General features: G+C 36.8%; 2 protein-coding genes and 1 pseudogene across 5 annotated transcripts; 2 read left to right on the forward strand and 1 right to left on the reverse strand.

The window, feature by feature from the left end:
- Positions 1–199: 199 nt before the first annotated feature.
- Positions 200–16,434, reverse strand: Mitd1 (microtubule interacting and trafficking domain containing 1). 4 transcript variants are annotated; one of them, XM_076834030.2, is made up of 7 exons: positions 16,245–16,434; positions 12,688–12,789; positions 9,984–10,120; positions 9,267–9,353; positions 6,718–6,833; positions 5,736–5,796; positions 200–5,439 (listed from the first exon to the last, which is right to left on the reverse strand). In XM_076834030.2, the coding sequence occupies exons 1-7, from the start codon at positions 16,393–16,395 to the stop codon at positions 5,344–5,346; spliced, it is 750 nt and encodes a 249-aa protein (XP_076690145.1). In that variant the 5' UTR covers positions 16,396–16,434; the 3' UTR covers positions 200–5,343. The 4 variants fall into 4 exon arrangements, 3 of the variants coding, with proteins under 3 accessions (XP_076690145.1, XP_076690144.1, XP_076690146.1); XM_076834029.2 differs by having other exon boundaries at positions 6,718–6,836; XR_013088683.2 differs by having other exon boundaries at positions 5,358–5,439; positions 5,522–5,796; positions 6,718–6,836.
- On the forward strand, positions 2,136–8,326 carry LOC143380686 (cytochrome c oxidase subunit 7A2-like, mitochondrial pseudogene; annotated as a pseudogene).
- Positions 16,435–16,544: 110 nt separating the features above from the next.
- Positions 16,545–25,389, forward strand: Mrpl30 (mitochondrial ribosomal protein L30). Its single transcript, XM_076833464.2, has 6 exons — positions 16,545–16,652; positions 20,803–20,880; positions 22,796–22,876; positions 24,662–24,808; positions 25,017–25,090; positions 25,170–25,389. The coding sequence occupies exons 2-6, from the start codon at positions 20,830–20,832 to the stop codon at positions 25,282–25,284; spliced, it is 468 nt and encodes a 155-aa protein (XP_076689579.2). The 5' UTR covers positions 16,545–16,652; positions 20,803–20,829; the 3' UTR covers positions 25,285–25,389.
- Positions 25,390–26,622: the final 1,233 nt, after the last annotated feature.

Genomic DNA, 26,622 nt, shown 5'->3' on the forward strand with positions numbered 1-26,622 from the left:
TGACCCTCCTGCCTCAGCCTCACAAGTAGCTGGGATAAGAAGTGTGTGCCACTATGCCCGGCATTCCTCTCATTCTCAGGCATCTTATTCCTAAAGGTTACCACTCTCACAGGCTCCAGAATTCCACTAGTCTTTGTAAGGAAAATAAAATGAGGGTGACACAGACACAAGATGCAGAGGCAGGAAAAGTGACTGCTTGTCCAAGTGGCCACGTTTATTTATATCAATAATTTACATTATATCATTAGTACCATATCTACATTATTGTTTACACAGTGTCAGTAAGGTTGCTTATTCTGCAGTTACAGTTACAATATGCAATGTCAGGAGATTTGTGCAGCTCTGAAGAAAATCCATTGTATAAAGTTACTATTATGTGGACAGATTTAGGTTCAGTGAATCATTGTGGTTTTCTAACAAGAGAGTCCCTATATTCCCCAGGAGCTGTGTGCCTGAGATGAAGGTCGAAGCTGATACGACTTTAACAGAGCTTTCTTGTGAAGGACATCTCTAATGCAGCCAGGCATCCTGTGTCTTTACACAGAAGTTTCCCAGCAGCCAGGTATTCTGTGCCTTTGCACAGAAACTTCCTAGCCTCCAAGCATGCCACAATCACAAAGTTTATCAGAGACCCCCCAATCACAATCATAGAGCCCTTACAAGTCTTCACAAACCTTGATTCTTAATTTGTTGAGAGTTGAAGTCTTCAGAAATGAGTCTTTTAGCTTCAGGTTCTCTATTTCAATATTTATCTTTTCTTTCAATCTCAGGAGGAAGTGCCTCCTTTGCCGTAAGTATAACCTCTCTAATTAAACCTGGATTTTTTCTCTCCTGCTTGTGTTTGGGACTTGCACCATTATATCTTCTTTGTCTTGCATTTGTCTTCCCACTTTTACTGGATCCTTAACCAGAATGAATGAACATGTCTCCCTTTTCCCAAAACATTCCTGCTCAAGATGCTTGTGAAAAGATTCTCAATGTTTTCATTACAAAATTTCTTCAGAGTATCATTCTTGTTGACCATTTCCTGTCTCTACAGCTGATTAATTCTCATCCTGCTTTTATTTCTAAAATATACTGTGTGTTAGTATTGAGTGCCTACTGTGTCAAGCACTAGACTAGATATTGGATGTTCATAGGGAGTTAAAAAGACATGATCACTGACCTCAGGAATTGACAGTTTAGTATAATGCCTTTCAAACATTTTAAAAATCAGACCAAAGTAAAAAATATATTTTACATTGTGCCTTAACACACATTTATGCATACCTAATAAGCTTAACAATACAATGCTTGTTCCTTACTATTTACTTCTCTGATATTTTCCATTTTATTTTGTCTTTAAAAATTGGTGCTGTGTGCAATGGCACAAACCTGTAATCCCAGTGGCTCAGGAGGCTGAGGCAGAAGGATTGCGAGTTCAAAGACAGCCTCAACAAAAGCAAGGCCCTAAGCAATTCAGTGAGACCTTGTCTCTAAATAAAATACAAAATAGGGCTAGGATGTGGCTCAGTGGTTAAGTGCCCCTAAATTCAATCCCTGGTGCCCGCCCCACACACCAAAAAAAAAAAAAAAAAAAAAATTGGGGTCTTTTTTGTTGGGGGTACTGTGGATGGAACCTAGGGGCACTTAAGGACTCAGCCACAACCCCAGCCCTTTTTGCTTTTTATTGTTCTTATCACTCATTAATATATCAAGACCTCAGTTTTAAAATCTTTGGCTTAGGAGAAGATAATTAGTTGCAAAGCCTCCACATTTCAGTCTATAACTCTCATGATGATGGTTTAAACCACTTACCAGCCTTTTAATACTCCCCACATACATCCTGCTTACATCAAGTAGCAGCAGTTTTTATTGCTTTTTACTAAGAAAACTTACTGTTACAGTCACTCCAGGAAAGTATGGGTTGAAGAAAAGCGGTTACTACCTACTTCAGGGGAACTGTAGTGTTTTTTTGTTTTGTGTCTAGAATCAAACACAGGGCCTTGAACATGCTAAGCACACACTCTACCACTGAGTTAGCACCCTTGACCCCAACTGTACTGTTCAAAAGGAAGGATGGAAGAGAAATGCATGTTTCCCAGAAGCTGAGTTTCAAGAAGAGAAGGGCCAGCTTGGTCACATGCCCCCAAAGGTCAAGTAATGCGAAGGTGTTAAGAAGTGCTGATTAGATATGGTGGTATGGAAGTCACTATTGAGCTTACCAAAAGCAATTTCAGTGGAGTGACTGGGACAGCAGCAAGTGAAGTGGTGGAAAGTACGAACAGTTGGTGCATACTTTTTTAGAGAGAAACCTTTTAAGAAGTTGGTTCATGAAGAACAAAAACTAGGGCAGCACCTGGCTGGGGATGTGCACATTGGCAGGAAAGACCAGTGAATGGTGCTCAAAGAGCCAGCTACTCAGTGAGGCTAAAGGGCAGATCAGGGTCACTGCTGAAAATCACACCATCTTTCTTACATATCAGGAATCTTAAAACTTTTTTATATGTTGTCAATTTGATCTTTCATGTTTCTAAACTTCATTTATGGTTCCTTCTGTTTTTTTTTTTTCTTTTTTTAGTTGTCAATAGATCTTTATTTTATTTATTTATATGTGGTGCTGAGAATTGAACCCAGAGCCTCAAATATGCTACGCAAGTGCTCTACCATTGAGCCACAACCCTAGCCCTGGGTCCTTCTGTTTTAATATATGATCTGTTCTTTTGCTCTTCCTTTGACAGTTCCTGGGTTTTGTGTTATGTTTATATATTTAGTAGGGGTTTAAAAATACACTTCGGTTTTCCATTTAATTAGTTTTCAGTCATTCATTTAGGATTATTTAAGTAGAGCAGGACAGAGATCTAATATTTTTTCCAGCCACTAAACTGACATGTTTATTACATATTATCCGCACCCACAGACTGACTTTCTGATTCTAAGTTCTTTATTGTATTCCACTGTTTAGCCATTCCTATGCCCATTCATGTTTAAAGAAATATTGTAGCTGTGTCTTATAATTGTGTCGAGCAAGTCTCCTAGTGCTGGTCTTCTTCGTCATCTAATTTATGAACCAATTTAAGGAGAACTGACAGGAAACCTTCCATTCAAGAATAATTTAGGAGCTGGGACTGTAGCTCAGTGGCAGAGTGCTTGCCTAGCATATGAGAGCACTGGGTTTGATCCTTAGTACCACATAAAAATAAACAAAATAAAAACATACTATCCACCTACAACTAGAAAAAAAAATGTAATTTTTCTTTCCAGTTTTCTGAGTTTTCTTACATCTTTCTGTAAAACTTGTAGTTGTTCCTTTAGTTCTTATACATTTCTTGACATATTTAAGCTTGCACCTGGTAGCCTTCTAGTGTTCTAATTTGATCTGGGGGCCCCATATATCTAGAATAATGGAACTTTTCCTTAATACTCTCTCAGCCAGGGTCCCTTCCCCCTCCCATGCTGGGATTGAAGCCAGGGCCCACTGAGCTACATCCCCTGCTTTAGATGGGATTTTTATAGGAACTGAATGAAAAATAATTTAGAGGGCTGTAGACTGCAGAATTCTCTACAGTGACATGTACATATGTCTAGAAATCATTATTATTTTTTAATATTTATTTTTTAGTTGTAGGTGGACACACAATATCTTTATTTCAATTTGATGTGGTGCTGAGGATGGAACCCAGTGCCTCACGTGTGCTAGGCGAGCGCTCTACCACTGAGCCACAACCCCAGCCCCTAGAAATCAGTATTATTTTAATAGGAAGGTAGAGATGTCCTCACCCAAATGAAAAGCTGTGCCGCTTCCACACCATGAGGATAAGCTAAGATGCTGAAAGGAACTTTTGTTAGGCCTAAAATCCAAGTATTCTCAGACGCTGAATTTTTCAGGTTTAGCATTATCAGCTTCTAAACCTGAAAGCATCAAAGAAAAGTATCAGGAACCTTTCTGTAATTCCTTCCTAGCCTTTTATACCAATTCAATCATGTACCTACTGGCTCATGAAAGCAAAATAAACCTAATGTCTGAGCCTGCCCAGGACAGCCAAAGGTCTCTACCTGGCTTTGTTCCTCCATGCTAAGAATATTCTTGTTCATATTCTTTGTTCCTCTCCCTTGGCATATTCTCCAGATGTTTATGTGTGCACTCTCCAGTACTGAATCCTGGGGTACTTGTTTTCCTCTGGCTTAGTTTATTCTTTAATTTGTGCACTGCCCATTGCCTCCAGCATATATTTCCTCTTCCAGCCTGTGACCATGGAACCTAGTCTTTGTCCCCAACCAATCACCTGGCATCTGGATGGATGAGCTTATCTAGAACAGTTGATTCTAAGCTATAAGGCTTTATAAAGGTGTCAGCCAAGGTGAATGAGGGGCAGTGTACATCAGGATGACTAAATGAGTTGATCTGCCTTCATGGGGCTAGGTAATGAGACCACAGAGTATTTGTGAATGTCTGCCAAAGACAATTTTTAAATTTTTAATAGTTAATATTATACTTTTGTTTTTGTTCTTTTGGTGAGGGAGCCGGGGGTAAATACTGGAGATCAAACCCAGGACCTTGCAAATGCCAAGCATGCACTCTACCACTGAACGATATCCCCAGCCACTGTTTTATCTGGTTACTACCCATCCCCCACCCCAAACCCATCTCTCTCTTAAGATCACTGTAAACTATGATTTTCCCTCTTGAACTCTAAACTCCCAGGAGCAATAATAACATCCAGCTCACATCATAAGAGATGCTCAATATCTGTTGACTTATTTTCCAACAGCCAAATAGAGAAAAAGCTGGCAAAATCTTAACCAGCTATATGACTATATAAAAAGAAACACTGTAGACCTATTGAGTAATGCATTTGCCAAAATATCTGATTGTTCCTACAGTTGACACACAGAATTCATAAATGAGTAGAAATGTAAGTGTATTGTTAATTCATTTATTATAGGAAAGGTCTATTCATAGTAAAAAAATAATTTATAAAAAATCTTATGTTCACTTGCTATAGTTTAAATATGTTCCCCAAGAATTCATGTGTTGGAAACGTGGTCCCCAGTACAGCAGTGTTGAGGTGGGACCTTTGGAAGATGACTGGGTCATGAGGGCTGTGCCTCACGGGAGTGGCTTTGTTAAGCTCTCTGGCATGCTTGCTTTGTCTTGCCATGTGATGCCATCCTCCATGTGCAGAAAGAAGGTCCTCACCAGTTGCCAGCACCATGTTCTTAAGATGTCTTAGCCTCCACCAAGAGCTAAATAAACCTCTATTCTTTATAAATTATCCAGCCTGTGGTATTCAGGTATAGCAACAGAAAATGGACTAAGATATCACTGAAAGTAGTAATATATATTGACTAGGCCACTATCCATCATATTTTTTTTGTATGCTTGTTATGAAAAATGTCCACTGTTGTTTCATGACATGGCCTCAGGTCAAAATCATGGTATCCAAGGGGAAAACGACCCTAGGAAGAAAAATACATATACATATAGATAAAAGTTATACAAAAACAGCACTACACACTAACTCATAAAATTATATCCTACCTGCAGTTTCTTTCGGTTTTCCTTTTTTTTTGCTATCAGGAATTGAGCCTGGGGCACTTAACCACTGAGTCATATCCGTAGCCCTTTTAATATTTTATTTAGAGATAGGATCTCGCTAGGTTGCTAAAGTTGGCTTTGAACTTGGCAATCCTCCTACCTCAGTCTTCCAAGCTGCTGGGATTATAGGCATTTGCCACCATGCCTAGCTTCCTACCTGCAGTTTCTTAAAATAATCAAGTCCCCTTCCGATCTTAATCATCCATCCATTGTTGAACCTATTGAAATTAATATATAGTATTATATTCAAGGCATTAAAGTCAGACAATTATTAAAGCTGTATTGTGTTAAGTATGAGCAAAATTTCCCCCTAACCAAGAAAACCACTTCCTCCAATGACACAAGTTCAATATAACCTGAGGTTAATCATGGGCTGTCTACAATGAAACAAAAGGACCACAAAAATAATTAGCTGATTTGATTAGCTATTAAAAAATCTAACAATTAAATTAAAACTTATTCTTGAATTTCAGCTTGTTGATAAAATTTCCCTGTTCTGCTAACAAGTGGTTACCAAATATATTCAGGGAAGCTGTCAGTCAAGGGATCGAGGTGTTTTGGGGGTTTCCCACCTGCAGATGGTGAAAGTGAGCAGGAAGAGTCCTGGACCCTTACTCCTGTTGCAACCTCAGCAACAACTGTATTTTCATCTGTTCTGCATATTTAAGTTAATTTTCATTAAAAATAAGGGTGCCATTGCTATCATTATGAAAACCACTGTTCTAAACAGACGGAAAATATTATAAAAATAACTGCATATACTGTTTTCTTATTGACTCAGCATACTGTTGTGTCTATCAAAATATTTACTTACCTACTTTAAGGAAAACCACACTAAATATTAATTTCATTAGAAAAGGAATTATTTCAATATCATAATACTTAATGTACCATGCAGAAAAGCAGTACTGCCTTTTCCCACATGACATAGAACATGTAAATTCAATTCAGTTAGGAAATATTATACTCACAGAACAAAGTAAGCTAAGGTTTTCCTCTTTTCAAAAGTGAAATTATTAGAACTGAGCTTTATTTGAATTTTGAATATTTATAATATTCACATGCAATTATGACATTTATTAAGAAAAATTTTAAACATATATTTCAATTGTATTAAAATAAAAATACTGTTCACTAACCTAATTTCTCGGTCATGTATTGAAGAAGAGTATTCTATTTCCAACAGCACTCCATGTCTACTGAGTGACATTTTTATTTCTTCTAGGCCATTTCTTTGTGACTCTTTCACATACCCCTGCTAAGAGCAAAAATATAATTTGCTGCCTTATTTATTAATATTTTAAATTATCCCTAAGCTATACAATGAATATTGTATAGATAGATTAATATGAAAAGGTTCTGTAGGTGGTCACACAGCATTAGCTGTGGACACAGGTTATCATGTATTATGAGTTGAGTGACCTCATGCAGAAGTTGGCTGGAGTTTGGGCTTAAGAGGCCTACAAATCTGCGGGCTCTTCCAGATTAAGATGTATCTTTCTTTTTTCTTAATTTTTTTTTAGTTGTTGATGGACCTTTATTTTTTATTTATTTATATGGGGTGCTGAGAATCAAACCCAGTGATTCACACATGCTAGGCAAGCGCTCTGCCACTGAGCCACAACCCCAGCCCCCAGATTAAGATGTATCTTTACTGTGTGTATGAAGTTTCTGAAGTCCACTCAGGTGAGACATTCCATGGATTAAGGCCTCTGGTTTCCAGAGAAGAGCCACCTATCATATTTGTCATGCCATCTAAACTGACCACCAGTCCCACTGCATATGATTGTGCTGGGAAGAACAAAGTTCCAGAGATACAGAAGTTTTTCCAGGAATCCAATGGTGTGCACATCCACCTGAAATGAGGCCTGCTTGACTGAATGCTTCACTGGAGCTGCATGGCGGTAACTATGGGAAGGATCATCTACTGCCTGATAACCCTATATATAATTTCACCGCCCAAAAACAGATGAGTTGGGCTGGAGAGGATTGGTTTGTCTTTTTTGGCATAAACCCTTTAAATTTTCATTTTTCATGGTTTCTGTACTTTTTTTCCTACTTTGATGGTTTACTCAACTTTAAAAAAAAAAAAGATATGAAGACAGTATTTTGGTTTGTTTATATATGTGATCTTCAAAAGTCAGAGCTCATTTGACAGTTAAAATTATTGTTTATATAAATGTACGTACACATACACACACACAAACACGAGTGGTTTTTTTTTTTTTTTTTTTTTTTTGGTGGTGCTGGGATTGAACCCAGGGCCTTGTGCATGTGATACAAGCATTCTACCAACTGAGCTATATCTTCAGCCAAAATTAGTTTTTATAGAAATGATGCTGTGCTCTGTGTTTTGAGCTCCTGACTTCCCTGGAGGTACTGCATGAAGGTTGCACATGGGCTCATTAATGTCCGTCTGTGCTGAGGAATGCATTTTTCAGCATGGAATGCAGAAACCTTCTGGATTTGGATGTGACCAAGGAAGGAAGACAGAATTCAAGGCCAGGCACAGGAAATGAAGAATCTGAATTAGTAGTCACTTTGGAAATTTTTTCATCTTATAGTAAAAATGTTAACAGAAAAATATTTGCAGCATGCCTCTGCTCATTGGGCAGTGTGTTTCAAAGAATTATTTGCCTCATTCCAGATCTTTAGTGAAATTTTATGTGTAACTGTCATGCATTTATTCCACTATGGGAAAAAGAGAACAACTGTTCAGTGTTGCACCTTAGACTAGTATCTGTCTTGTTAACACCAAAAATTCTCCTTTATCTTTTAAAATGTTATGGCTTTATAAACCCAGAAGGTTAAGAGTTGTATGTTTTATCTTATATATGAACACTAGAAAGGAAAAAAGAAAAGGGAGACTGGGAATCTCATGAAAATTGGAGGGAGATCAGTAGAACAGAGGAAAGGGAACTGGGGTAGGGAGGAGAGAAGAGTGGAAACACTGGGGAATGCCATTGACCAAATTATATTGATACATTGTATGCATGTACAAACATGTAACAACAAATTCCACCAGTATGTACAGCTATACTGTACCAATTAAAAATGTGGAAAAATTATGGCTTTAAATTATGACTTATTTTGAGTGAGGAATAAACACATGAATGAAAAAAAGGTTCTATTAGTTTCTATATCTGTTATAACAAGTTAACTCAAGATTGTGAAGTTGTTTCGAAAACAATAGTTTTTATAAAAATAACTGTTCTTTTTCTAACATGAACATTCACAATTCCAAAACTTGTCTCCTTATATGTATTTTAGTAATTATCTTTAGGTCATTCAAGTGGGGCTGCCTACTTATTCAAGTAATCCTGGAAATCATGATTATTTAGAAAAACTACTTAGGTCAAAATAAAAATAGAGATGCCTTCTATCATGCTGCTAATCCCAGGTAAAGAGACAAAACTGCCCAAAGTGCAGACTGCATGATCACCTCCAAAACACGGAACTAACAAACTACCTAAACTAACAGAGGTTAGCAAAATGGCCAAATAAGGTCAACATCCTAAAATCAACAGCATTTTTCTCAAGATATGCTATGCTTATTATTTAGATAATAAGTTCAATTTCAAGGAAATAGATATAACCAATACAGTACATCAAGGTTTTCCTTGATCAGACTATACCTTGTAACCGAATAAAATTAGCAAGTTAAAAGAAAGTTCTTCCAGATACTTACCTTATCTAGAGAGGTGAGAAGGTGAATAGTTTTTACATTACATGGTTTCTTAATAAGCATCTCACAAAATCGAAGTAAGTTATATAGCTGAAAGACAGCAAGATGGGTTATTAATAGCTAATATAGTTATCCCTTGGTATTCTGGGACACTGGTTTCAGTGACCCCCACCATACTAAAACCCATGGTTGTTCAAGTCCTTTATATAAAATGTTGCAGTATTTGCACAGAATATCTGCATACCCTCCTAAATACTTTCAATCTATAGATACTTATAATAGCATTACCTAATACAATGTAGATCCTATGTAAATAGTTGTTTTACTATTTTGCTTAGGGAATAATGACAAGAAAAAAACTTGGAAATGTTCTATACAGACGTCAAATTATTGGGGGGTGGAGCACCAGGGTTTGAACTCAGGGGCACTCAATCACTGAACCACATCCCCAGCCCTATTTTGTATTTTATGTAGAGACAGGGTCTCACTGAGTTGCTTAGTGCCTTGCTTTTGCTGAGGCTGGCTTTGAACTTGTGATCCTCTTGCCTCAGCTTCCAAGCCACTGAGATTACAGATGTGTGACACCATGCCTGGCATATGTCAATTTTTTATACAGATATTTTCAACTTCCTTTGAATCTAGATGTGCAACCCACAAACATGGATGGCTGGTTATACATTTAAAATAACATTTCATTATAGTTTAGTGTATTTCACTTACCTGATGAATCTGTCTAATATAAGGATCTTCTATCCAAACTTCTGTAACTGTCTCATTAAGGTATTCTTTAAAAAGTGTCTCATAACTGAATCCTGTCGCATTCTCTTCTATTTTAATTTGCTTGTGATATTTTCCATCTATAAGACACAAGCTTCAGTAATATAAATTTTTATACATTTTATATTTCATATAGTGATTACTCATGATCAATTTCAAATTAATTTTTAAACTTATTCTCTCAAAAAATATTTACTGAATGTCTATTCTGTACATATTATAAGATGCTACACATATAGAGGTAAATAAGACAAACCACTCCATGAGTGATTCTATCTTCATTAAGGTAGGAAGGGGAAATTCCAGAGGTTTCTTGGAACAGGTTTCTGAGCTGGATCCTATAGAGAAAAAAGTTTATTCGAGAGAGTACTGTATGTACAAAAGCATCCCATTAGATAACTTTTTGTTACCATGGGTAAAATCACAACTAGTAGCAGCTAGTCCTCTTCAGACTTCTCCTTTTTTTTTTTTTGGTCTTGCAATTTAATAAATTATTAAATACAAACAGCATTACAGGACATTTAGAAGTCTTTCTTAGCACTAAAAGGTGTTGTTGTTTTCTCTCTCTCTCTTTTAAATTTTTTGTGCTGGCAATTGAGCCCAGAGCCGTGTATCTGCCAATCACACTACAGAATGTTTTAAGTGGAAACTTATTTTTTTTTTAATATTTTTTAGTTGTTAATGGACCTTTATTTTTTAAATTTACTTTTATGTGGTGCTGAGGATAGAACCCAGTGCCTCACACATGCTAGGCAAGCGCTCTACCACTGAGCCACAACCCCAGCCCCTTAAGTGGAAACTTATAATACAACTTAATAATTCAAGTGATAGACTGGCAATGTCACATGATCAATAGGATAATTCTATTGGTGTTACTAATTTTTGAATAAATTATCGGAGAACTTTAAAGTTTTTAAAAAATATAACCCTACTGGTAATTTTTAACTTTTGTGCTAGTGCACTATATACCTTCTCTAAAGTGGTTTGGCCCCTCTGCAGAGTAGTATTTAGAGGCACTCAGAATGGCCCATTATTTGATGTACTATTGTAGGCTTTCCTAACAAAGCCTACAAAACCAGGCTATACCCAAACCCTGGGAACAGAATTGTTTACTTCTGTACCAAGAAAACTGGGAAAGCACCAAAATCTTCCTGTGGCACATGTCCAGGTGCTGTGAAACCTAAAGTTCTAATGAGATTGAAATGATAAAACAGGTCAGCAGGGTCTAAGTTGGTGTCGGGTGCTAAATGTGTCAATGAAAAGACAAGCATGCTTTCTTAATGAGGAGCAGAAATTTGTTGTGAAAGTGTTGAAAGCATAAGCACAGAGTCAGCTAAATAAAGAAAAAAAAGAGAAGCTTTTTAAAGTCAAAAAAATAAATAAATAAAAGCTGGGCTAGGGTGTGGCTCAGTGGTATAACACTTGCCTAGCATGTTCAAGGTCCTGGGTTCAACTCCTAGCACTATAAACAATCAACCCTCAGGCAATGCGCGCACACACACACACACACACAGTTGTGATTTGGATTCTGTTCCAAATATTTCCACAGAGATAATGTTAGCAAATATGCATAAATTTTCAAGCCATGCTAGTCATATAAGTTATCTTAACTCAGTGCTGATGTGGTACTATGTTTCATTATTTTGGAGGTAAATTTCATTCTATATTTGAACTTGTGGTGAAGAAAGTACAGTTTTTATTTCCACTTAAACAGTTCAGTGGGAGTCTGCAGGATATGTCAGTACAGAACACTAGGAAGAGCTGGGCAGTGGATTGTGAGAATGTGGAGGAAAATCAACTAAGGACTGAGGACACTATTTTTGAGAGCTGCAGAACCACTGGCCCTAGAGTGCACTTCAGATAAGAGTGTCAATGCCCATTTATACAGATGTCTGTAAACTGGATCTTATGAATAGGGAATTAAAATCTCACCTCTAATCATTAGGAATACATAACTCTTGAAATATTTTGATTCTCAATAAAATTGGAAAGAAGTCCCAGGAGTTTCTTTGGCTACTGTAATGATTTTAGACTTTCAAATAAAATCCAGGATCCATATTCAGTATTTCTCTGTAGTAGTTCTTAAACTGGGTTCCATACACAAGCTTCCTGGGGATCTGCACATTCCTTTTTAAAAATGGCAAAGTTCTGCAGCATGTATAGCTTTCATCAGAAGCGTAAAGGGGGAAAGCACCAAAATCTTCCTGTGGCACATGTCCAGTTAGACTTCAGGGGATTCGTGCTGTGAAACCTAAAGTTCCAATGAGATTGAAGTGATAAAACAGGTCAGCAGGTTCTAACTTGGTGTTGGGTGCTAAATGTGTCAATGGAAAGACAAGCATGCTTTCTTAAAAAAAGGTCAAGATAACTCTAATACAGGGAAGAGGAAATGCAGAGTAAATCTATAATCTCCCAGGCTCAAACAGTCCATACCACACAGAGGTCCAAAGGACAAAAGCCAGAAATACTGAGTAAATAGAATATATTACTGTAACTTACAGACACATTTTCTTTCTACTGTTTTTTGTTTTTTTTTTTTAGTGCTGGGGATTGAACTGAGGGCCTTACATATGCTAGGTTAAGGAAGCACTCTACTACCAAGCCACACCCAAGTCCTGGACACATTTTCTGAAAATAGTCTTTTTACCTTCTTTTTCTTGATCCACATATTTCTTTATGTTTTCTGCTCTATCCATGTAGCCTGAAATTTTTTCTCTGAGAGTACGTTTTTTAGCATCATCTTTGGTCCCTATAAATTAAAAAAAAACAAAACAAAACAGTTTTTCTATTTAGTTCAAGCATTATGTCCAGTTTCCCCAAAATTTCCTATTTTAGCACTGTTTGACTGTTTGTCTTAGTCCTAAAATATATAGATGCTAAGCTCAAATTCAGCTTGATGCAGGATATTCACTTTTAGTAAGCACCTGGAGCAGCTTTGTTTAGGAATTGGTCTCTGATGCTATCACCCACGGGAAACCAAACCTGGTGGGCTGAGAAAGATACCTTCCTATGTATTAAACCTGAGTTCAAGCACTGTTTTGTCCTTATTACCCACAAGTTTTAAATTTTAGCATAATTAAAAGATAACAAGAACTATCTTCCATAAAACCAACTTCTTTCAGACAACTTCATTTATAATTAGCTCAATTATTTTCTCAGCCACCCCGCAAAAAAAAAAAAAAAAAAATGTTATTTTTGATCATGTTGCCAAAAAAATCTTATCTACCCCACCGAATCATTTCTGATTTCTTCTTTTCCTTCCTTCAACATTGCTTATATTTTCCACAATAGTTTCATTTTTAATTTCTCATTTTTTTAGCAAACTTTATTTGAATTTTACCAATTTTTCGACTAATGATTTCTTTCTTGGAAAAATAAGTCTGCATTTGCCCACTCAATTTAATTACTTGCCATTTGGTCTTTAGGAATGAAATATTTCTAAGTGATTTCAAAAGCTAAGCTCAGCAATATAGTAGTCTTTTCTAGTTGTACAAAAGTCCTTTCTTAGTCATCGTCTTTGATCAGCTGGCAATGGTAGACACTGTGGGTTACCCTTCAATCATCAGGCTTTGATTTTCCAAGGCTTGAAACTCTACAATTATCTTTGATTGCCAATGAAACTTCACCCCCAAATCTAATCATGTGCCAATGCTAGTAATTCAACATCTATACTGTCCCCTCCTTATCCTAATATTGATATCATCTCTGGTTCATTCAGGCCCTATCATCTCTCCTTGGAATACCAGGAGGAACTCTTATTTGTCTGTTGGAATCCGGGGTCTATAGGCTAATATCTATCCTACACCCTTAGCATATTCAGTCATTTATTCAAGAAATAATTAGTGAGAACTTAACTACCTTCCAGACATTGTTCTAAGCACTGGGAATACATCGGGTAATAAAAGAGACAAAATTCTCCCCTTTAAGTGGGAAGAAAGACAACAATAAAAATAAATTGTTAAAATACGTTCAATAGATTGTGATAAGTGCTATTAAATTTAAAAAAAAAAAAAGAAAGCAGACAGGGAGAGCTAGGATGGGGTTGTAACTTTATACTGGAGATCAGGGAAAGCCTCACAAAGGTGTTATTTGTTATTTGGAATCCAGGGTGTTATTTGTATAAAGGCCTGTAATAGGAGAGAGAGGGAGTGTGTCATGAAAATACATGAGAGAAAGCATATTCCTAAGAAATACTAACACTGAAATACAATTGTAATACTGTCATTCTCCTAGCCTACAGAATGAGTCCAGTGTAATCCAAACCTCTAGCTACTTTAAACTTTTATTTTTTCTCACTCTTCCTCATACAAACACTGAACCAAACTCAACTATTTATTGGTAAAACAGCACAAACAATATACCTATTCTTAGCTGAATTTCTGACCTCTGGAATTCTTTTTCCTCCAAATCCTCTACCAAACACCTCCTCTACCTTTCTATCCCCAGAAGACATTTACCTGTTTAAATCCTCATTGCACTTGTCTCTCTCTCCAGACACATTCTCTACATTAAAGTTATTTGCATTGAGGTCTTAATCTGTCTCTGTCATGTCCCTGTTTCTGTAATGGCTCTGGGATCAATGAAGCACATTGGAGCAGAACTCCTATGATTCTCCTGTTTCAGATTCCTACAGCAGCCAGGACTTCAGCAGGGTTCCACCTGACACTATACCATTTCTCATTTTGTGATTCAGTATAGAAGTCATGAAAGCCTTGGGCTCCACTTGTAGTACTACCATCTCCTAGTGGTAGAACTTGAAAGCTAACTTTCCTTGCATACTCTTCCATGCAAGGAAATTAGAATGCCATCAACTCATGATTCATAGAACAATTTTAATTATGAAACCAGACCTCATCATCATTATCATCATCGCCATTAAATAGGCTCTACAAAGGTGGAGTTTAGAGTTTTGGGGAAAAAAAAAAAAAAGGGCACCAAACTTTGAAGGAAATCCTCTGCTCTCTTAAAGCTTCTGTAAAATTATAACAAGCTTCAACCAGAAAGCACCCAGGAAATCATCTTAGACCACACTGGGGGTCCTGGATTGGGGTATAGAGGCTAATCAATTTACTACCTAATTATTGGGTGTCTTCTATAAGTCAGGGTTGTGCTGAGAGTAAAGGAATTGAGTTACTTTTCAATAATGAATAACTATGTAACACAAAAATTCCCATGGGTCTACCTATAACCCTGTGTATTTGTTATATTTGAATTTCAGTACATCTATTTAAGAAAAAAAATTATTGTTGTTGTTTTAATGAAAATGCTCAAACAAAATGTTTAAACAAAAAAGCATAGTACTATAATGAACATATTAATTATCCATTATTTGGATTTTAAAAACTGTTAGCAGCTTTGCCTATTTATTTATTTATGCTGGGAATTGAACCTAGGGCTTCCATCCATGTTGGGCAAGTGCTCTACCACTGAGCTACACCCCCAGCCAATTTTTTTTTTTTTAATATTTTTGAGTTGCTGATGGACCTTTATTTTATTTATTTGTATTTGGTGCCGAGAATCAACCCAGTACCTGACGCATGCCAGGCAAGCGCGCTACGCTACCGCTGAGCCACAACCCCAGTCCCGCTCAACTTTTAAAAAAATTTTCTTGCTTAAGTAAAATTAATACTGATGTCACAATATTTCTTTCTGAAACACTTCAGTCTGCATCTCTAAATATTAACATTTTCAGGGGGAAAAAATGCTTAACAAAAAGTAATTTCAGTGTCACCGAATCCACCGAAACTTTCTTAACTGATCGAAAATGTCTTTTAAAGTTCGTTCAAACCCACCTACCATCTATCAAGGATTATATAGTAATTTTGTTATGTCTCATTAAGTCTTTTAAAATCTAGAGTAGTACCCCCCCCACCCCATTTTCATGATGACATCAATCTATCACAAAAACCAGGGGCTGGGGTTGTGGCGCAGTGGTAGCGCGCTTGCCTGGCATGCGTGAGGCACTGGGTTCGATTCTCAGCACCCCGTACAAATAAATAAAATAAAGGTCCATCAACAACTAAAAAACAATAATAATACTTTAAAAAGGGAGAGAAGAAACTAGCCCATTTGTCCTGTAGAAATCCCCACCTTCTTATCTGTTTCCTGGTGGTGTAGAAGAATCACTTTCAGGTTTCATTTCACTGCAGACAAAGCGGAAATCGAAACTTACGGTCCTCATGCCCTCCAAGGCTCACAGCTCACCTTTCAGAACCTGCAGGAGCAGGTCAATCCCCTCTTGGTAGCACACAAGAGCTTGCTGGTACCGAGACTCCGAATCTAGTTCCACCGCCCGTTTTAGCACAGTGGCCGCAGCCGTGCTCTCCGAACCCAGCGCCATCCCGGGCTTGGCCATAATTACAAGAACTCTGCTCAGCCTACCCGGGTCAGCCGCGCTGCCCGGAAGCGGTCACGTGACGCCACGCGCCTGCGCTCTCTCCCTACGCTCATCCTTAAGTGGGAGGGATTGAGGTCTGTAAATAACGCGCCCTTCCCCGGAACCAAAGGATCGCACGCCTTGCGACGGAAAGGTCTGAGTGGCGCGCTGGGTCGTCCTTCCTGCGCTCGGTTTCCGCGGTGGGGCACCTCAGGATGCGTTGTTAGCGGGCGCTGGTGAGTCGGGAATAAGTGGTGTGAAATATTTGATTTTTCACCAGGAGCGTGTATCTGGGAACTCTCTGTGGCGTGAGGTTGATTTCTCCTTGTTCCATTTTGAGTTGGCGACTATATGGGCCTGTGCCCGAATCCCGTCTCTTTGGCTTGTGAAAAGCCATTGAGCCATTGCTGGTTCCAGGAACCCCGGCCCGGCCCATGAGTGCTCTCTAACTCCTGGAGCTGAACCACCGAAGCTGGACTGCTTGGGAAAGGGAATTCAAGTTTGTTTTAGCATTTTCTGTGCTTCTGCTATATTCGTAACATGGGCATGGGCTCCAACGGAAGATCAGGCCAGCTTGATTTTCTAAAAATGAAGACAAAATTGCCCTATTTTTTAAGATTGTTGCATTTTAGAATGCAAACCTTTGGGAGCTGGCAGTTATTTGCCAAAAACTAATTTTTTTTTTTTTACAACCATGTTTTTATCGTCACCTGCCGAAAGTTGCTTCTGTCTTTTTTAGGCAAGAGGCAGTTATGAGGGCTGCCTACTACTAGTTACGCGCTAGTTGAGAGAAGAGAAATACATTTCTTGTCTTAAGAGATCTTGGTTTATTGAAAGGGAAATTCCGTGTGCTATATTTTTAATTAATGTTTTTCCCTCATATACTTAAATGCATGTCTCTTTTTTTAAAAAAGAATTTTTTAATATTTATTTGTTAGTTCTCGGGGGACACAATATCTTTGTTTGTATGTGGTGCTGAGGATCGAACCCGGGCCGCACGCATGCCAGGCGAGCGGGCTACCACTTGAGCCACATCCCCAGCCCCAAATGCATGTCTCTTTTTATATTTTATCTGTGCATTATAATTATACATAATAGTGGGATTTGTTTTTATACATTCGAAAATGTGCACGACATAGCATAGTTTGGCCAGTGTCATTCCATGTCATCTCTTTAGAAGAAGAAATCGTGTTTTAAGAGAACCACTACATGCATGGTAAATGCTTAAAAAACAAACAAAAAAACAAAAAAACAACTATCAGACGTTACAGGACATAAAAAGAACAGTTACCATGGTAGCCTACCCCACAGGGGTATGCTAGTTTTTGACAAGTTTCCAAAGTTTTAAGAATAGAAAGGGTTCTCCTATCTCATAGGAAGCATGGTATTTTCCTGTTTCTGCAGCTGTGCAAGAGAATAGTTATTATACAGTGGAAGACTGTATAATTGCTTTATAGTCCAAGAGTGCCTTATAAGAATAATCTTTACTTCATTAATATGTAACTTTGGGGGGTGCAGCTCACTGGTAGAGTTCTTAGCATGTAAGAGCACTCAGTGGGGGAAAAGACATAACTTTTGACTGTCACATCTGATGTCTGTAATTTCATTCAGCAAAAACATATCAAATGCCTGCAGTGAGGCAGATGCTGTTTTAGGAAGAAGATTGGAATATATCTGTGAGTAAAACAAACCAGAAATAACAAAACTAAAAATGATTCTCTTTTGGAAGTAACATGGAGACAAATACTAAGCAACAAAACTTACAATTATATTAAGACTCTGACATGCCATGGGGAAAATACCAAGTAGAATAGAGAGATTGGGAGTACTAACAGTTGTTTGAGTAAAATGTCAAATAATGTGACCAGGGCAGACCTCATTGAAAAAATGAGATTTGAGCCCCAAATTGAAAAAGGTGAAGGGATTAGCCATGTTAGGATCCTTTCAGTTCAGGGGAGGTTGCCTGCTTGGCTAGATGCAGGGCAAGCAAGGGGCAGCTTGTCTAATGGTTAAACAAGAGTAATTAGAGATGGAGAGAGTTAGGGTAAGGGAATTAAGGGCTTTGTTTTTCACTGTGATTAAATGGAGAGGCACTGGAAATTTTAAAATTTTTAATACATGAGCTTTATATTTGAATAATTTTGAATTTCCAAAATAGTTGTGAAGATAGTGCAGAGTTCCTATATGTGCCACGTCCATTTCTAATCATATATTAGTATGGTACATTTATTAACCAGTGAACCAATATTGATACACTATTAACTAAAATCCATACTTATTTTATGCAAATTTCCTTTGTTTCGTCCAGTGTCCTTTTTATTTCCAGGATCCCATCTAAAATACCACATTACTTTAATGATCTTATCTTCTCGGATTTTCCTTGACAAGTTTCTCATACTTTCTTTGTTTTGGATGACCTTGACAGTTTTGAGGCTGTTAGGTATTTGAGGAGATACCTGTCAAGTATTTTGCACAATGTCCCTCAATTGGAGTTTGTTGTTTTTTTCTTAGAGTGGGCCTATGGGTTTGGGGGGAAACAAACAAACAAACATGGAGGTAAAGTGCCATTCTCATTACATCATATCAAGTGTACATGCTAACAACTTTACTGTTTTCACTGTTGATGTTAATTAACGTTGATCAGCTGGCGGAGGTAGTATTTGTCAGGTTTTTCTTCTATGAAGTTATTTTCCCCTTTTCTGTACTGTACTCATTGGGAGCAAGTTACTAACCATAGCCCACAATTAGGAGTGAATAGTTCTGCTCTACCTTCTTGTAGTGTCCTCATAAATTACATAGAATTCTTTTATATAGGACATTTGTTTGTTTTCTCTTATTAATTTATCCACTTATTTATATTGTATAGGCTTATTTATATTTTTGGTTCGGGTTATAAGCCAATTATTTGTTACTCATTTTTTTTTTAAGTCTTTTTTTTTTTGGTCACTCTAAGATGTTTCAAACATTATCAGCCATCTCTTGAGGAGACCTGCTTCCTTTTGTTAGATAATGCTACTAGAAACCAAGGTCTGGGTGAGTTTGTTCATTGCTACTAGGTGTTATTGACTTTAGGTTCTCTCAATTAACAAAGCTAACCCATGTATATACTTATATATATAATTATTTTCATGTCCTTCACTGCTTATGTAAAGCTAAATGTTGATTTCCAAATGAAATCCAGTATAGCCTTCTTTCTTAAGTATGACCTCCCTCTTCAGTGGTTTCGAGCAGAGTGACGTTATTTAACAAGATAACATACAGCTGTTATGGGAAAAAGACATTAGGGGAGTTGGAATGGAAGTCAGAAGGTCAGTTCAGGATTTTGTTGAAAGTGAGAAAGAAAAGATTTAATAAAGTACAAAGTTAAGTGAGTAAGATTAGTATATAACCCTTAGTCTGGGAGGAAGAAGTATGACAAAATAATTTAGCATTAGATTTCAGTTGCTGAGCAGTTTTCCTGAGGTCTGGCTCTTTTCAGGGATATCTTGGATGATTCTCAACTTCCTCTACATCATAGGAAGAGTTTGAGCGTGCTAGAAACTGATGGACACTGACAACACATACCATATCTTAGTGTATACAGTATTCCCATTAGCTTCATAATAATTTAATAATCTTATAATAATAAAAGCTACAATTTATTGAGGGTTTCTCATGTGGCAGGTACTGTTTCAAGTGTTTTATAGAATAATTTAAGTGAAAGATGAGTATTATTCTCTTTTCTGGGCAAGAAATTGAAACACAATTTAAATACTCTCTTTAAGATAGATAGATACTTCATGAACCTAATCTTTCTGCTTTCAGTGTCCATCAATATAGTAGACGAACTGTTCCGTGTCTAACTAGATCAACATGATCTTTTTACATAACAAAAGCAATGCACGTGTGTTTAGAATCATTCAAAAATACAAATAAGCAAAAGTGAGACTTATTTTTAACAGAATTATTCTGATTTAGTGAAAGTATATAGTACTAGGAATTAGGAGAATTGGGCTCCAGAACACATATTCTTGATGGCTGGATGACATTGGAAAACAGATTGAACTTTCTGTTTTTCTATGACAAAACATTCTTTATCTGCCCTCATTACTGAAGATGTTTCAAAGGACAATAAACTCCCATTTCCCCATTTTGTGAAATCAGCCAAGGCTCTAACTCATTGGACAAAAAAGGGATGTGGTTAATGTATAATTACCACCTGTGGTTTTGCTGAATCTGAATGAAACACTATAAATTAATTCTTATTCTTACGTTAAAATAAAATTTTACTGGTAAACTTCAATCAGGTTTACAATTAATGTGCTGATTTGTTGTGAACACTAGAAAGGGGTCCTGTCCATTTCCAAGACTTATTTGACTGATAGGTCTGCTTTCTACTTTTCACAGCTGCTAAAGAGAACAATCACTACGCTTATGGCAGGGATTTTGCGCTCAGTAGTTCAGAGGCCCCCAGACAGGCTACAGGTAAGTGTTTCTTTTCAAGAATTTTTTTGCCCTATTCCTTAAGATTTTTTCTTTTCTAATTACAAAACATACAGCGATGTTAAAGTCAACAAAAAATGTTTTTTGCAGAGTCCTTTTTTTATATTAATTTTTAATGTTGGGGTTAATTTTGTTTGTTTATGGTTTATCTCAGTTTTCTCTCTTTGGAATCATAGCTAAGTGTGGTACACTTGAGTCCCAATCACTTGAGAGGCTGGGGCTGGAGGATAAGCTTGGGCCTGGGGATTGAGCCTATAGGTTTGAGAACAGCCTATTGAGACTCTGTCTCAAAATCAAATTTGGAACCACAAAACAATTTTTCCTGAGAAAATTCCAATGAAAATCGACAACCATTGATTCCCCTTGATCTGCCTTAAATTTCCTAAAGTTAAAGAGATTTTTTTCCCTTCAGTTATGAAAAGAGTACATTTTTGCCAGGTATAGTGGTACACACATGTAGTTACAGCTACTTGGGAGTGTGAGGCAGGAGAATCACAATCAAAATTTTAAAAATAAAATAAAAAGGGTTGAGGATGCAGCTTAGTGATAGATAAGTATACAAATAAGTATATAAATAAAGAAAAAGCAAACAAGGAAGAATATATTATTTCAATCATAGAAAATTAGAAAAATATAGGAAAACAAGAAGAGAAACAATCTTCCCGAGACCATTAATGGTAGTAGTTTTATGTACACCTTTCATTCTTTCTTTTAGAGAGTTCAATGGTATAGCTTAATCTTTACCTGAGGTCCCAACAAGATAGCTCTAGATATACACTGGGTCTCCATATGGATCTATATACAACTAGTTACAGATGATAACAATATCAGTTTCTTTATATACATTATCTTAACAGCAGATTAATTCTGTGAAGTCAGTATTGTTTCCTTCTTAGTGCCAAGGAAATCATCCTCCAAGAGGATAAGTATCTCATTTCTCATAGTTGTAAGTAGCAGAACCAGGATTAGAAGCCCATTGTTTTTTCTACTTAACTTGTCCCCTCTGGCCTATTTTCTAGTTGTTTATGCCATCCTTGCAATAAAGGGAAGGCTGAAAAGGAATGACAGGAGTGACTTGCCAATCCGCAAAGCACTTTCTATATGAAAGGTTGCCAATTAATCCTTTTTCTTCAGTAGTCTGAGAAAAAGAGGATTGGAGGAATACAGAGTGGAACAAGAGATAGGAGCTAGGAGTGATGGCATTATGAAAACCAGAAAGAAAATGGGAAACTCTTTATTTGGATTTCTTTTACTTTTTTTCTTTTTTGGGGGGGTGGGGTGGGATGGGGCATATGTGCAGTACTGGGAATTGAGCCCAGGGCCTGGCACACGCTAGGCAAGTGCTTTATCACTGAGCTACATCCCAGCCCTTTTAATTAATTATTTACTTAAATTTTGAGACAGGGTCTTACTAAGTTCCTCACATTAGCCTTGAATTTGCTATTCCTCTTGCATCAGCCTCCTTAGTAGCTGGGACTGCAGATGTGTACAACTGCACCCAGCTTTTACATTGTTTTGTTGAAGGTGAATTATTGCATATTGTCTAGAGCAAGAGTTGGTAAACAGTGACTTCTAGACCAAATTCAGTCTGCCACTTTGGCAGGAAATTTGTGGAAACATGTCATGCCCATATTTGTCTATGACTGCTTTCACCCTATAAGGGCAGAATCAAGTCTTGGCAGTGGAGAATCTAAAGCTCCAAAGCTGGATAATAGTATGTGATTCTTCCCAGGAAAAAGTTACCAACTTGGTTAGTGGTTAGATGGGAGGTATTCATTCTGCTAGGGAGTTGAGATAAATCTTTAACAATTGTATGAAGTCACCTAAGGATTGGTGGGTGTGGCTTTCTGCACTAGACAGAATTCTAAAAAGTCAAATGTTTTATTTCGTATTTTAGACTGTGACAAAAGGTGTAGAGTCTCTCCTTCGTACAGATTGGATTCGTCACAAATTTACCAAATCAAGAATTCCAGATAAAGTAAGAACAATGCTACTGTTTCTTTCCTTCTTTTTTTTTTTTTTTTTAAGTACCATGTATTAAAAGGTACCTGTTTTGAAAGCTTTTATGTTAAGTCATATATACAGAGTTTAAAACATAATAGTATTCATGTAAATTATGATTATTAAAAATAAAACTGTGTTCTGTTACTTGTGCTGCTGGCCTTTGCAGGGTGAGTTGTTTTGTTTTTCTGAGTGTTGTTCCTGCTTCTTGGGTTTTTTTGTTTTTGTTTTTTTTATTATTATTATTTGTTTATTTTTTGTATCATCGTTGTCCTGAGAAAATGGTCCTTCTTGCCCAGGCTCTCACAATGGGACTCTTCATCTTCACTTTCTATATTTCAAATCTTCCATTTTTTTTCTATTAGATTTATGTGTACTTATCATTCTTTAAAAAAAAAAAAAAAAAGCCCTCCATTGATTTTTGGCTTTTGTTTTGTATTTTTGTTTGTTTTGCTTTTTAATTAATAGATGTTGTTGCATAAAGGAGTTTAGACTTATAGGAAAATTGATCAGAAAATATAGAGACTTTCTTATATATTCTCTCCCCACAACGTACAGTTTCCCTTGATACTAACATCTTCCATTGGTATACAGTTATTGCAACTGATAAAACTACATTGATACTTTGTTAACTAAAGCTCATGGTTTACACTCCTTATGTTGTTTATTTTATGGTCAAAGATACAATGTCATATATACATTATCACTGTATAGTACAGAATTTTTCACTGCCCTAAATATCACCTGTGCTCCACCTGCTCATCCCTTCTTCCCAACTCCCAAACCCTGGCAGCAACTGATCTTTTTACTATGTTTATAGTTTTATCTTTTCCAGCATGTCTGTAGTTGGAATTATGCAGTGTGTAGCCTTTTCTAACTCGCTTTTCTCACTTAGCAATGTAATTTAAGGTTCCTCCATGCCTTTTCATGGCTTAATAGCTTATATCTTCTTATTGCTGAATATTTCATGGTGTGGATTTATATAGTTTATTTGTATATTCACTTACTAAAGGACATCTTGATTGCTTCCAGTTTTGACAATACTACAGGAAGTAGTACAAATACTTATGTGCAGGTCTCTGTGTGGACATAAGTGTCAACACTTTGGGTAAATGCTCAGGAGCATGGTTGCTAGATTTTATGGTAAAGACTGTATTTAGCTTTGTGAAACCTGGGTTTTTTTATTGGTTTGGATGGTTGGTTGGTTGGTTAGTTGGTTGGTTTGGGGTCTCCCATCCCCTGCATTGTTTTATAGTGGTAAAATACAGAGATAAAATTACTGTCTTAACTGGCCCTTTTCAATTTCAGATTTCGAAGATTTTTGATTTTGGAATATTTACATAAACTTTTCTAATTGAGTACCCCAGTTTGCTTTGAGTTTGACAGATTCAGAGAATTTCAGATTTTGGGATGAATGATGTTCAACCTGTAGGACTAATATGTTCTCTTGGCATTTGAATCGTTTAGTGTCATTTGGTTTCCTCAGGCTTTGTTCCCAGGGGTTAAAAAACAAGACAAAATTCTTGCTTATGTGACATTTTTCTTAAAATGATAAAAGTCTTAAACTCCCTTTTAGTAATCAGACTAAACTGGTAGAAATGTGCAGTTTCAGATTGAGGATTATATAAAGATTAAGGATGAGATCAGTATGGGGTGTGTGTCTATGTGTACACATGCAGTGCAAGCATTTTTTAAGAAAAATGGGAAGTACATAGAAACTGTGTAAGTTCAAAGTTTACCATTTATAATTCTTCCTTTGTAGGTATTTCAGCCTTCACCAGCAGATCATGAAAAATATGGTGGGGATCCACAGCACCCTCATAAACTACACATCGTTACCAGAATAAAAAGTACAAAAAGACGTCCATACTGGGAAAAAGATACAATAAAGATGCTTGGATTAGAAAAAGTATGCAACTATTTTAGTCATTCTCAGTGTTGTTTAAATTTGCTTTACATTTCAAACTTTTTAAAATTGTCTCTTGTTTTAATGTATTACTTAATGTAACTTGTTTGTAATTTTGATCTAAACAGACTGAACCTTCAGTTTAACATTTTCCAAAAACAGAGCTATTTGCTTTTTCAGTTGATTCATAACATTATTCCTTTGTTTGTAGGCACATACCCCTCAAGTTCACAAGAATATCCCTTCTGTGAATGCAAAACTGAAAGTGGTTAAACATTTGATAAGGTTTGTTGTTCATTATCTCAGCAGTTTTTTAAAAATGTGTTATCTAGTTTGATTCTAAATGCCTTTTCTTCTGTCACAGAATCCAGCCCCTGAAGCTGCCACAAGGACTTCCAACAGAAGAGAATATGTCTTCCACATGCCTCAAGAGCACTGGGGAGTTAGTAGTGCAGTGGCATCTAAAGCCTGTGGAGTAGGAAGCAGTTAAGTCCTGACACCATTGCAGCATCAGATTAAAAAGTGCAAATTATTTTTATTTAAAGTTGGTGAGAAAATGTTTTCATTAAAATCTTTAAAACATATTTGAAATCCCAGTCTTCTCACTGACTGTTGATTCTTCCCTACCATATAGATTTATAAGTTTGGTTATTTAATGTTCTCTCTTTTCCCATAAGAATTTCACTCTAAAGTAGGTAAGATCAGCATTGTTGAATATCTAAATTTAGATCCTCTGACATCATAGCAAGTAACTTATTTTTGTGTAGAAATTATTTTCCAATTTAACTGGATTCCTCAAATTCTTTGAGTGACTCTATTTAGTCCACTTTGTATTTCTAACAAAATCTCTGACTGTAGTTTATAAGGAAGAGAGTTTTATTTTGGTTTCAAACATTGAAAAGTCCAAGCTTGGGCAGCCATACCTGTGAGGGCCTCCTACAGTATCATAACAAGGAAGATGACAACGTATGATCTGAGCACATGAGAGAGTGGTAAGTGATGGAGGAGCTTGCTGAGGAAGCCAAAATGACGTTAATGCTTTTGTGTAAGACAGATATTAATCCCTTCTGAGAAGTGACCCCATGACCCAGGCACCCTCCACTGAAAGTGAAAGATCCTTTCACTTCTCAGTACCAGTACATTGGGGCTAAGCTTTCAGCACATGAACATTTGGGGAACCAAACATATCTAAACCATGACAAGCTCTTTGACTACTGTGCTATGTATTGGGGAAATACAAAGGCATGAAACATGGGGTGTTTCTGGATCCAGTAATCCAGTGCTTCAGAGTCCATAAATTCAAGTGTGGACATAGATTCATGTTCTCCCTAATTTAATGCCAAAAAAATTCTTACTTTTTAATTATAAACCTGATGTGAGGCTAAGGCAGAAGGATCAAAAGTTCCAAGTTCAGTCTGGGTGAAACTTAGACCCTGTCTCAAAATAAAATCCAAAAAAGGGCTAAAAGTATAGCTTCGTGGTAGAGCACTTGCAAAGTATGTGTGAGGCCCTGATCCCCAGCACTTTAAAACCATTTTTGAAAAGTTAAATTTGGCTAAACTTTATTATTGCACTCTGCATGGACAAAATATATTCAGCTGTATGTAGCTATTTTCCTAACGGAACAGAGTATGAAGTAAAAACATTTAGAATTAATAAAAAATAGACTTCTGTTTTCAGTTTCAAAATGGATGTTTTTTGAATTTTTAAGAAACCTCTGTCTACAGTTGAGGTTGCTAGTTAAAAGAAGAAAAAAGAGGAGGAAATCTTTTAGGGAGAATTACTTTATTTCCTTCTATTTCTGACACCTGGAGGGG

Source organism: Callospermophilus lateralis, chromosome 14 (assembly GCF_048772815.1).
Source record: "Callospermophilus lateralis isolate mCalLat2 chromosome 14, mCalLat2.hap1, whole genome shotgun sequence".
In the NCBI taxonomy this organism is placed as follows: Eukaryota; Metazoa; Chordata; class Mammalia; order Rodentia; family Sciuridae; genus Callospermophilus; species Callospermophilus lateralis.

What these genes read in the sequence shown, in the direction of transcription:
- Mitd1 (XM_076834029.2), bottom strand. Translation starts at nt 16,395, where the DNA reads ATGGCCAAGCCCGGGATGGCGCTGGGTTCGGAGAGCACGGCTGCGGCC. An exon ending in TGTGGATCAAGAAAAAGAAG is followed by an intron (nt 10,121 to 12,687) that starts GTAAAAAGACTA and finishes TGTGTCTTATAG; the next exon opens with ATGGAAAATATCACAAGCAA. An exon ending in ATATTAGACAGATTCATCAG is followed by an intron (nt 9,354 to 9,983) that starts GTAAGTGAAATA and finishes GCTGTCTTTCAG; the next exon opens with CTATATAACTTACTTCGATT.
- Mrpl30 (XM_076833464.2), top strand. Translation starts at nt 20,830, where the DNA reads ATGGCAGGGATTTTGCGCTCAGTAGTTCAGAGGCCCCCAGACAGGCTA. An exon ending in AATCAAGAATTCCAGATAAA is followed by an intron (nt 22,877 to 24,661) that starts GTAAGAACAATG and finishes CTTCCTTTGTAG; the next exon opens with GTATTTCAGCCTTCACCAGC. An exon ending in AGATGCTTGGATTAGAAAAA is followed by an intron (nt 24,809 to 25,016) that starts GTATGCAACTAT and finishes CTTTGTTTGTAG; the next exon opens with GCACATACCCCTCAAGTTCA.